Source organism: Triticum aestivum, chromosome 6A (genome assembly GCF_018294505.1).
Source record: "Triticum aestivum cultivar Chinese Spring chromosome 6A, IWGSC CS RefSeq v2.1, whole genome shotgun sequence".
Lineage (NCBI taxonomy): Eukaryota > Viridiplantae > Streptophyta > Magnoliopsida > Poales > Poaceae > Triticum > Triticum aestivum.
Genome location: NC_057809.1, coordinates 144,590,869 through 144,602,445, shown reverse-complemented (window position 1 = coordinate 144,602,445; position 11,577 = coordinate 144,590,869). Strand labels below are relative to the sequence as shown.

Here is an 11,577-nt window from a genome sequence, read left to right as displayed (position 1 = left end):
CACCCCGAGCAGTGTGTAGGGGAGCGAGCAAGCGGCGTGGTGGCGCTAGGCGAGGGCGGGCGCACGCTCTGGGCGCCAACTAGCGCGTGTAGGGGGAGTGAGCGCGATGACTGCGGGGAAAAGGGAGATCGGAGGAGGGGGCACGCTCACTTGCGATGCTGGGATGAGGGGGCGGTAAGGGTCGATGAGGACCGTTGAGGGGGAGGTCGGGGACGTTCGGCGAACAGCGGCGATGGCCGTCGGTGACAAGGGCAGCGTGGCGACGGGGTCGAGGGCACGACGTAGAACGGCGGCCTTAGCACGGGGCGAGGAGGAGGCTGAGGCACGCAGGGTGATGGCGGCGTCGGCGAAGACCACACGCAACGATGGTCAACAACGAGGACTCCGGGCAACGGCGGGCTCGGGGCGGTGAGCGTCGGGGCGCTCCCGATCCAAATCGCGCAGGGAGGGTGGGGATCATGGAGAGGGGATTAGGGTTTCTGATAGTGTGTGTGTGGGGGGGTTATAGGCGGGGTGGGCCGGCCTGGTGGCCCGGTTGGGCCGAACGGCCCAGGGAAGGGGGATCTTTTGTTTATTTTGTTTGTTTTTGTTTTGTTTTCTATTTTACTATTTTCTTTTATTTCTTCTTTTTTGTTTTATTAAATTTTTGTTTTTATGAAATACCCAAGTTGTACCTAAAATATTATTAATACTTATGCCACTACCATGATTAAGTTGGTAACTAATATAAAATAGTTTGTAATTGTTTATTATTTTACAATAATTTAACTAATTGTTTTTGCTACTATTTTATTCATTTTTGAGTATTTACACACTTTATACAAGTGTGGTTTCTTCATAATTATTACTTAGGATTTATTTGTTCCAGTTTGAATATTTTAGTTTTAATGTTTGAAAACTTTTGATTTTTGTCTTTATTTTAAATTTGAAAATTTAAATTGTTTTTGAATCATCGTGAGATTAACAACAGTAACCAAGGTGACATGGCATCATTAGCATGCAATTACTGTAACTTAATTATCCGGGCGTGACACCACAGTTTACCACCTCGGTCATATTGTCGTAGTGCTTAGGCGCAACCCTGCGCGCATCACATCACCAACACCGTCATCACACCGTCGTGCTGACGGAACTCTCACTCGACCCTCTACCAGATCAAGATCTCGAGGGACGTCATCGTGCTAAATGTGTGCTGAACACGGAGGTGTCGTACGTTCGGTATTTAGATCGGTCGAATCGTGAAGACGTTCGACTACATCAACCGCGTTACTAAACGCTTTCACTTCCGGTCTATGAGGGTACATGGACACACTCTCCCGTCTCATTGTTATGCTTCTTCTAGATAGATCTTACGTAATCATAAAAAAATTATTGAATTACTACGTTCCCCAACATACCAAGTAGTGGATGGATTTTTTTTTTTTTTGCGTCCGCCGAGCAGTGGATAGATGTGCGCATGTGCTACTCTATTGGACTGAGCGTTTGGGGCTTTGGGCCATGCCGCTATGCATTATGGGCGGCCAACTATGTGGTTGTGGGCTGGGCTATGAGCATATGTATAAAAGAAATTGGCGATTTTGCTGGGCGGGCCACGGTTTTGCCTGTGAGTAGCTCCGCGAGTGCCAACATGCATTATAAAAAAATGAAAATGACTCAGACCTAATATAAAAGGTTCACCAAAAATATACCACAAAACAAAATTTATTATGATCTTTGGACTATCAAACAACCACTATCACCAATAAAATGATCCACTGTGCCACTTCAATACTGCAGTCGGCCTGACGTTATCGATGACAGATGGGAAGTCTTCATGACCACACTTGTAAGGCCAGCACCCTGGTGTCGTAGAGTCATCGTTGAATCAATCTGAAAAATCTGACACCAAATCTCGTTGTTATGTATGCACGACAGAAAACCCTAACTCGTCGACCTGAGGAGCCGTCAGGAATTTACACTGAAGCTTTGTCTAATCCGCCTCGAGGGGGAGTTTGACGAGAATCGGTGCATGGAAAACTGACTCGAACAATAAGCGCCGCCATTCGTCCAAACGTAACATCTATGAGGACTAACATCCCTAACCTGTCTACTAGTCAGAGCTGAGATATCAGGATTCTTCCTCCTGCCACCAGCTTCCGAAGCAATAGGCAGAGGGGATGCAAGAAAAAAGCTGCAACCTGTGAACATAATGCTTTTCTAGATGATCTTTTTAATTAAACAAAGCTCATAGGGGTATGGTATGTGTTTATGCGTTCATAGGGATGCGTGTATGCTAGTATGTATGAGCATTCGTGTTTGTACTATGTTGAAAAAAAGATGATTTTTTTAGAAGACCGTTACTTTAGATTTTTTTTTGACAAGCTGTTTTTTGAGAAGTGAAAAGAGCTGCGGTGATAATATCAATTTTGTTTTTTCATATATGTTTTTTGAGAATCATCAATTTTGTTTTTTTCAGATCCGTCTTGGGGCGGTATATCTAACGAGATGGCCCAACATATTGGTCAACCGAAGGCCCGTCATTCTTGTCACCGTATCATTTAAGCCCAGCCCAACCTAGCCCAACCCAATACAATACTCCGCCGATTGCCACCCAAACAAATCCCCCACCTCCTGTGCCATTCCATCCTCCCCTCCCCACCGAAGCCAACGACCGAACGAACCCTAGACTCCGAGCGCACGAGGAGAGAGAGAGGGAGATCTCCAGGTCGCGGCCATGGCGATGCGCGCGCTGTACAACGAGATCCGCGCGATGAAGGTGCGCGATGTGCCGGCGTACCTCAAACCGCGCCTCACCTGGGAGAACGTGAAGAAGAGCACCGACCAGGCGGTGGACCGCTACATCGAGAAGTACATCGAGACCAGCTCGGTTGACCCGCTCTTCCACGTCTGCTTCGGCGGCATGGCCTTCGCCTACCTCGTGGGCCTGCCCCAGGAGCGCCGCCACCTCGAGCACCTCGAGAAGCACGGCGGCCACTAGATCCGGATCCGCCTCGCGCAGGTTAGGGTTCGATTGTACCATTTCTGTTTCCTGATCCGATCCGGTGGTGCGATGAGATTATTTTCCGGGGATTGAACCCCGTCTGCTTGACGATTGGCGTGTGGTTTAATTTAACTATAAGGTCGCATGGACGTGGTGTGCGGTACGATTAGATGCAAAATGTTCTGGCGGGGTCTGTGAGCAATTGTGCATTTGAATCACTTGTGTAGTGGCAATTGATTCGTCTATATGACCGCCAATAGTGGAACTGTATGCGGATCTGAATTACCTGGGCGTTATCTGTTAATCTGTTTCACATCCATTTCATTCAGCCAGGGTATAGTTTGGCACTGTCTTCTGAGTTTTACTAGTATATATTGCACCAGCGATGCAAATTCTCAATGAAGACATCCTTGAGCTTTACAAAGTTCGATCACTTATATGGCTTACACTATGCTGTTATAGTTCTCGAATAGCAAATGAAACTGTTGAATGACACATTTGTTGGGTATCATGTGTGATTATAGATCACACAGTGTGTTGCGTTGGCTATGCATAGTTTGGGACTGTGGTGACAGCTGTATCAACCTTCAAGTTACTGCAGGCCATCTTTTTGGATCACCATTTTGTGCATTTATGAAGTTGCATAGCACCATATGATACTTCCAAATAGCGGCGTAAGATCTATTAGCTGTATTCACGTTTTGTGTTAGTAGGTTAGGTCAATGGTTATCAGATGACATGTCAGAAAAATGGTTTAGCAAACCGGTTTAATGTTCTGTTGAACTTCAAATGTGCATATGGATTTAAGTCCTTTTGAAGGCGTTTTGCAGAGTTTGACACTTTTGAGGAATGGAATCATTATTCATTGACATGTGAAAGTCGTTTTGCTCCCTGTGGAAGTGACAACGACTTAAAAGTAGTTTAATTCCATGATAGTTTTGACAGAACCTTTCTTATAACTAAATTGTGTTGGAACAACAGTGTGACTTACATTCTGTATTTTAAGAGCCTAAGACCTATGTACCCGTCTAAGAAGATTGATAAATATAATTATTACGTATTGATACCAACAAAAACAGCGGAAGGATAAACCTGATGTTGCGTAAGTGATATTGTGTGTACTACAGCAGTTATATGTTATGCGACACTATTGAGCTGTAAACATGTGCAATATAGGCATTGTTTTTTTGGCATGAGATGTCTTCTGCACCCTTCAGTTGTCCTCACCACCTTTATCTATGTTGTGCAGGAGAGCTTATCTACGGTTGATTTAGGATGGTTTTCTCCGTTTTTCTTCTACTGATGGGCTACCTGGAGTTGATGTCTATTTGATGGCTGGTTTATTTTGTGTCGGAAGGCAGCAATGGACTGTCTAGTCCACTGTTATGTTCCTCTGTGTCCTGTCATAAGCAACTTCAAACTGGAAGTGCATGCATTGTGATTAAAAATATTTTCAGCGAATTGAGTACAAGTTCTTTGCAGTATACTCCCATTGATTTTGTGTCAATGGTTTTGCATTCTTGTGATGCCTTTTATGTTACATAACCTTGTCTTTCAGCTTTATCCATTGGGCTGTTTTTCCATATCAGTATTTTGCTTGAATCCCTGACACTGCAACCTTTCAACTTAGAAGCGTGTGATACATCGATTCATGATGTTATGTGGTCTTTATGCTCTCCCACTGTTTGGTTGCCAGCGAGAAATCGTAAAATGTACATAGCTGATGAAGGTAGACTGACGAGGTTCCTAGGTTGCGAACTCACAGACATTGTGGGAATGTAGGAGAAGCATTTGCTTATGCTGGGACAAATGAAATTGTTGTGGGGACAGTGGCACGCTTGATCTATGACGGTGGTCAAGCATCAGTGAGGACAATCACTGCCTAGACGATGGTGTGAGGAGCTGGTGCTGCTATGATACACCTTGTTTGGCTCCTGTCATTTGGGTTGGAATTCATGGATTTCATTTCTGTATTCCGAGCGACCCAAATTTCGTCAGCGTATTAAGAGTTCAAGACTTGCAATGCTCAAATCTAACTGAGATGCCACATAAAGGAGCCTCAATGGTGTCCGGATCAGTTGAGATGCAACTTCTTTTTTTGTGGGAAAAGTTGAGATGCCACTTAAGGAGCCTCAGTGATGTCCGGATCAGTGGGGATAGTGACGAGGAGAGTTGGGCTGACAAGTGAGCCTGATCTAACTGAGATGACACATAAGGAGCCTCAATGATGGACAAGTCTAATTTTTTTTATATACTTTTAACATTCGTAGAAGTGTTTTGGAGGTCCAGGAGCATATGACCCGTAGAGCCAAATTGAACATCAGATGTTTAGAGATGCCAAAATAGAGCTTCAGAGTCAAAGGAATCGCAGGAACACTTTGCCTTCTTTATATGGTCCGTAAAAATTGATGCACAGTTTACAAGCAAAGGTTGAATGAACTATTTGTTTGGTTATAATCGTACAACGGGTTCACATCACCAGGCACTACAACAAAATGTTAAACAACAAGATAGATAAACAGTTACAGCTCGATTCTGAATTTCTGATATACAAGGCTGTCTTCGTGACCATTCTCACCACCCATATTTTGCTTGAGTCTCCGCTTTCGTGAGGAAGCCCTTGGCACGCCTCTCGGTAAGCTCCATCTCCTTCTGCTTCAGGTCGTAGAAGAGAGAACCGATCTGATGCTTTCTCTTCTGCAGCTTGGAGGGCTTTCCCTTCCCCGAAGGGGCGGCCTACACACGAGATAGAACAAATCTTGGGTCAGGATAATACGCACATTGGAGCATCGAGTAATGTCGAAGAGAGCAGCGATGTTCATTCGGTAGAAGTAGCCTACTCTAAATTGATGTCACAAGCAGAAGTTTGGATGATGAACAGCAGCAACAAGACAGGGACATGTGAAAATGGCTGAATGGCTGATGGTTTTGATACCAGGGAGAAATAGGCATTCACAGCTACAATTTTCAAACAATACAGGGAGAACTATATATTCAAGACATGCTTCTAAGTTCTGATAGCGATATGATGAGATCTTCTAATGCACCATGGGTTATACAGTCCTATAGGCCCATATATCAATTATCATCAACCTATATTATCAAAAAGGTCTACCTTTGGTAGGATCATCAGATATTAACAAGACCGTATTTTGACACTAGCCATCCTTCTATTTTTCACCATTGATTTGTAGTTTGTGATCTCAAAGTTCTACTATCCTAGCATATCCCTTTCCTAGACATGGACTGTGAAGACGTAACCCAAGACCACCATTACACCCTACCACATAAGGTCCTGGATTAGGGTGACCTAACGCAAGAAAAACAGAACTCTAGCTTGTCTGTATTTCAAATGTATGTAGAAGTCTTCAATTAGAGGGAGTATCCAACACCCAGTTACCCACAACATCAAGAACAACCACGTCACATCATCACCTTATTCTTTTATTCATGCTTACAAAGTAATATTTTAGTTTAATCAACTGAACGCTGTGTGAATCTTGTCTGATTACAGACAGAACCTGCTCTAGTCTGGTCAATTCCATGTAGTGCGATTTTGCTCAGTAAAGCTGACCGTTTGATCCAACAAACTGTACTTTAATATAACCTAAACTAAAGCAAGTTTGTCTTAGCTCACAAGCCCCATCTGGTATAGGCAATCAGCAAACCCATTAAGAGGGTACATACTCAATACAAAATAATAGTTACTCCCTCCGTTCACTATTATAAGATATTCTAACTTTTTTATAAATCGGATGTATGACATGTTTTAGTGTGTTTGTTCACACATTTCACCCGTATGTAGTCCATATTGAAAGATCCAAAACATCTTATGAACGGAGGAGTACATTGTAATAACAACTATGTACTTCGTTTGGTCACAATTTTCTGACACATCAGAAAAAGGGTACAGTCAAATAGTTAGATAGTTCAGACAAATTTATATGACTACATTACGAGTAAAATAGATCTTCTGCAAAATGTCATAATATATTGTGACAACTGAAGTTCAAAGAACTATTCAAACGGAGTAATAGCTTCGATAGTTCTTTACTGAACAGAATGGTAACTTTTTAGAAAAAAGTCCATTTTACTATCCTGAACAAAGTTGGTTCACATAACCCCCTGATCTTTTTTTCTGCTCCTTTCACCCCCTAAACAATCTCATACCGGACAAAATCAGTCCCTGGATGGTTTTCCCCAAGGTCAAAGCGGTATTTGACCAGTGAGAGAGGGGCCCACCTGTTAAAAAAGTCAGCACTGACTAGTCAAACTGACCAGGGGTCCACACGTCATTGGCTTGGTGATTAAACACAAGAGTTAATTAGATGGGGGGCTGTGATCAGTGACCCAAGACTAGCATAACCTAACACTGATCCTAATCTAACCACCGGCGTTAAGGCCCTCGGTGAGCATACGTCACAGCATAGGGCGTGGGAGCTCTGTTCCGGCAAGCAAATGGCCGGTGGATTCGTCCTGCGCGCTCCTGGGCTCGCTCCGCGTAGAATGGGGGTGGTAGCGCGAGCGGGGACGGTCAGACCCTCAGGTATGGCCGAGGACAGCGACGGAGCCGTTCGAAGCTAGGTGGCAGGGCACTACAAGGCACATGGAAGAGGGGAGAGGGGTGCGCCGGCATTAGGCGCTTGCCGTGAGCATGCCAGAGCAGTAGAATGGGGTGGGGAGGGCCCATGGCGAGGGCATGGACCTCGCTTGCGGTCGACGGAGTGAGGCATCGTGGGAAGGGGGTTGGACGAAGAGGCGCTCATCAACGACGTGTCTGGAAGATCGGCGGCACCACATGGATCTCGCGGCAAGGTCACAAAGGTCGGGGAGACTCGAGAGGCAACAGATTGATGGCGGCGACTGATGGTCGGAAGTGAGGAAGATGAGCTCGATTCAGTCGATTTTGGGCGTCATCCATCGATTGAGTCGGCATTTGAGCTTTCTAGGGCAAGGAGGCCCTCGTAGACAAGGTTTGCTGACGAGGAGTGGATGTTGGCCGCGTAGATGCAAACGGCTACCCCTGGCAGCGTGCTTTCAACGAGCAGCGCCGGCGGTTGAAGACGACCCAGCCCCTCGCTGGGTTGGGCTGGGCCAAAATTTACAAGAGGTAAGGCCCAGGTACAGTACTTCTTTTATATTTCTTAGATTTTTTTTAAAAAACTGACAAGTGGGACCCACCCGCAGGTCAAAACCACCATTGACCAGCACCACGTCAGCTGCAAGTCCAGAAAAACCACCCAGGGATTTTTTTTTGTCCGGTATGGGATTGTTTAGGGGGGTAAGTGAACCGAAAAATAGATCAGGGGGTAATGTGAACCACCAACTTTGTTCAGGGTAGTAAAATGGAGATTAGCTAGTATACTTATCGTTAAGTTTAAGGAAATATGAATATATATGAATTGACAAATCATATGGTTCCTTTTGTAACAAAACATAATTATATAGTTAAATACTCCAGTGATGATCTGATGACATTGACAACACCCTTGAAAGCATTACTAGCATAATTACAGCTTGGAGAAGTTATGAGTGGTGACTCTTCACTTGTTAGGTACAGTACTTGCTTTGTTTGCCTTATTGGTGATGACTTGCAAATTTAAAACTAAAACTGTGACAAACACAAACCTATTACCAAGAATAATTGCTGGGGACTGGTATCAGGGCCTAAATTGAATGGACAATGCTGCATGCATACTACAGTAGCGGTGTATCACTTGACAAAATAAAAACACAATTATCTAACATTGACTAGATAGTAGTAATGGTGGTGGCTATATAAGGTGAAAGAAAACCAAAGAAAGTACAGTGAACTGAGCACAATAACAATGTAGCAAGAGCTAAGCAAAGGTGATGCCAAGTTATCAAGGAATGATTTGTCTGTACCTGGTAACTAGGACCAAAGGCCATCCCCGTGAGCTTGGATTTGTCCTCCCTCGGACGGTTCTTGACCAGTTCTGCCTGATTCACCTCTATAATCTCCATAGGCATATCCCTCCTACCTCTCTTCACTCCAATCCTGCCCAATTCTGGTGGCAGTGCCGGCTCCGGCATTGGTGGCGCTGCCATTGCCACAGCCTCAGCACTGTAACCTCCAGTATATTCCCCTCCACATGGAGGCGCTGTCGAATGCTCGTATCCACCACTGTGCTCCCCGCCATATCCATTTGCATACCCACCACCTTGCTCTACTCCATATGCTGCATACTGTGGTTCAGCCCCATAATTCAAATTGCTATTCGGATCCAAACCATAATATGCATAATAGTTTGGATCCCATGCATAGCCTTCGTACCCATTAGCGTTTCCAACTCCAGCATCATAGCCCTGGTGTTGGACGTCTCCAGCTCCAGCACCAAGATCCTGTTGTTCTTGCTGCTGCTCCGGAGCAGGCATGCCGTCCTCATCGCTGCTTTCCTCAGGATCGTCCTCGTCCGCAGGGCCAGTATCGGACCTTTCTGGCGCTCCTCTGTTGACAGCCGAGCTAGAGGGGCCAGCAGCACCAAGATTTGACCTCTCCGGCCCGGCGGTGTCTACGGCCGACCTCCTGGCCGCGCCGGAGCCGAAGCCAAGCGAGTGCCTGGGCGCCGGGAGGAACGAAGACACCGGCCCCGATCCAGCAGACGGGGGCGGGGGCGCCTCGCTAGCGCTGGGACGGCGCTTCTCGGCGTCATCCTCCTCGTCCGAGCTGACCCCGGTGGTCTGGCGGATCGGCGGCGGGCGGAACTGGACGACGCGCTTAGGGTTTCCGGAGGAAGCGGAGGATTTGGGAGGCGGGGTGGAGGAGAAGGTCGGGGCGGATTTCGGCGCCGGGAGTGAGGAGAAGATAGGCGCCGACTTGGGTTGCGGGAGCGCGGAGAAGATGCTGCCGGCGGGCTTTCCGCTGGCCTCGCTGCGGCGGGTCGCGGGAGCGGGTGTGGGGATGCTCTCGTCGGCGTCTTCGTCGGAAGAGGCGTAGGTGGCAAGAAGCGAGTCCATGTTTTCGGCGCGGTCGGCGGGGGCAAGGGGCAGGGGGCAGGCGGCGGCGTCGGCTTTGGGGTTTGTTTCGAGTTGGAGTTGGAGTCGTCGACGGTGAGCGGAGGCGGTGGTCGCCTGGTCGGGATGGTACGGAAGGGGGGCGTGTTCCTGGGCTTCGGCGGGGTACCTTTTATGTAACGGGCTGGGCTTCACATGGCTGAAACCTTTTACCAAGCCCTAAAGAGAGGCCTACACTATGTCGGCTGACCTATTTTTGAGACTCTCTTTCAGCCTCGGTTGTTTTTTCTCAAACGATAGCTTGCCTCTTAGGCTTTTAGAGCAATTTTTTTAATAATTATCTCCTCCTTTATTCATTTATTAGAATTTTTACATCGTTTATAATCATAGAAACCACCGCCTCCGGGGTGACTCCATCCACACATTAGGAGGAGAGAACGTAGCTAACCTAACTAGTTCATAAGCTACCTGATTACTCTCTCTATTACAGTGGTCATAAATAACAAGATTAAGATCTCTAAGAATCTCTCCTTATATGTGTGTTTAGGAGATCTTCTATAAAAATATTGGGTATGAATGAAAGGTGTGCGACTGTAGCAATTCCTTTGTAAACTTCTCCATAAACTTTACCCTAACACGTGAGTCGCACAGTGACTAATTTCTTTTCTCTTTCTCATGTGTCCACGTAAGACATCGGCGAAGCTATGGCGACCGTTGACATGGCAGAGTCGGTGGTGGCGAAGCAGCGGTGGTGTGGCGTAACAGCGAGCGGCGACGACGGGGAGTCGCGTGGCGGGCGTGACGATGGACGACGGTATGGTGGGTAGTAGCTATGGCGGCGGCATGTTGATGTGACATGGGTTAGAAAATTATGGGAGATTTGAGGAGATATGGGATGTTTTTAGGAGAGATCAATTTTGGGGGGAGGAAGGGGTAGTAAAACTTGTTGGGACAGTTTTTTTGACTCAATTCTTCCTATACATACATTTTTTGGAGCAGGGAGAATGTCGGAGATGCTCTTGCGTTTGGATGCATGGGGGTTTGACAAAACACGAAAAACGAATGCGTATGGCCTTCTCTTGCTGTAGAAAGACTAACGGCATGCTTAGGGCGACTCTAGTGGTGTGTGTCAAAACAAACATACAATATGTTCATGGACACGTTTGGACATGTATGCGGACAACGAAAGTGGGTCTATCATCCAATCCGCTGAATGTTTGTCTTTGTTTTTCTATATTCGGAACACGCAAAATAACTAAAGATAAATATTAAAATTCAGACATGAAGTTTTCAATAAAATAGTTTAAATTAGAATTCAACTTATTCAGACATATTTTTATACTCCTCATTCGACGAGCCATCTGAATCGTTCATTTTCCTACAAAACAATCACAAAAGATAGATCAGACAATTTGTCAAACACATAGGGCAAGGTGCGGTCCGAGAATAGTTGGACGTACCGTACCGGTGTTCGAGGCGACAACAGTGTCCAGGGCGGCGAGACGGTCGGGGAGAAGGTTTGCGGCGGCGGTGGTGGCGCTGAGGTGTCAGGATGGCGGTGGAGCTTGGCCTCGATGGACGAAGGAGGAGAGAGGAGTGGTAAATGGCTCGCCCGATAAATT

At 46.3% G+C, this 11,577-nt stretch overlaps 2 protein-coding genes across 2 annotated transcripts; one reads left to right on the top strand and one right to left on the bottom strand.

The window, feature by feature from the left end:
• Positions 1–2,589: 2,589 nt before the first annotated feature.
• On the top strand, positions 2,590–4,464 carry LOC123132536 (uncharacterized; the record flags this gene model as incomplete). Its single annotated transcript, XM_044552360.1, is given in 2 exon segments — positions 2,590–2,998; positions 4,230–4,464. A coding segment is annotated over 1 exon segment (264 nt). The 3' UTR covers positions 2,978–2,998; positions 4,230–4,464.
• An 881-nt stretch (positions 4,465–5,345) lies between these two features.
• LOC123132535 (proline-rich protein PRCC) lies at positions 5,346–10,120 on the bottom strand. The gene is made up of 2 exons (XM_044552359.1): positions 8,867–10,120; positions 5,346–5,716 (listed from the first exon to the last, which is right to left on the bottom strand). Exons 1-2 carry the CDS (start codon positions 9,956–9,958, stop codon positions 5,555–5,557), a joined length of 1,254 nt encoding a protein of 417 aa, XP_044408294.1. The 5' UTR covers positions 9,959–10,120; the 3' UTR covers positions 5,346–5,554.
• Positions 10,121–11,577: the final 1,457 nt, after the last annotated feature.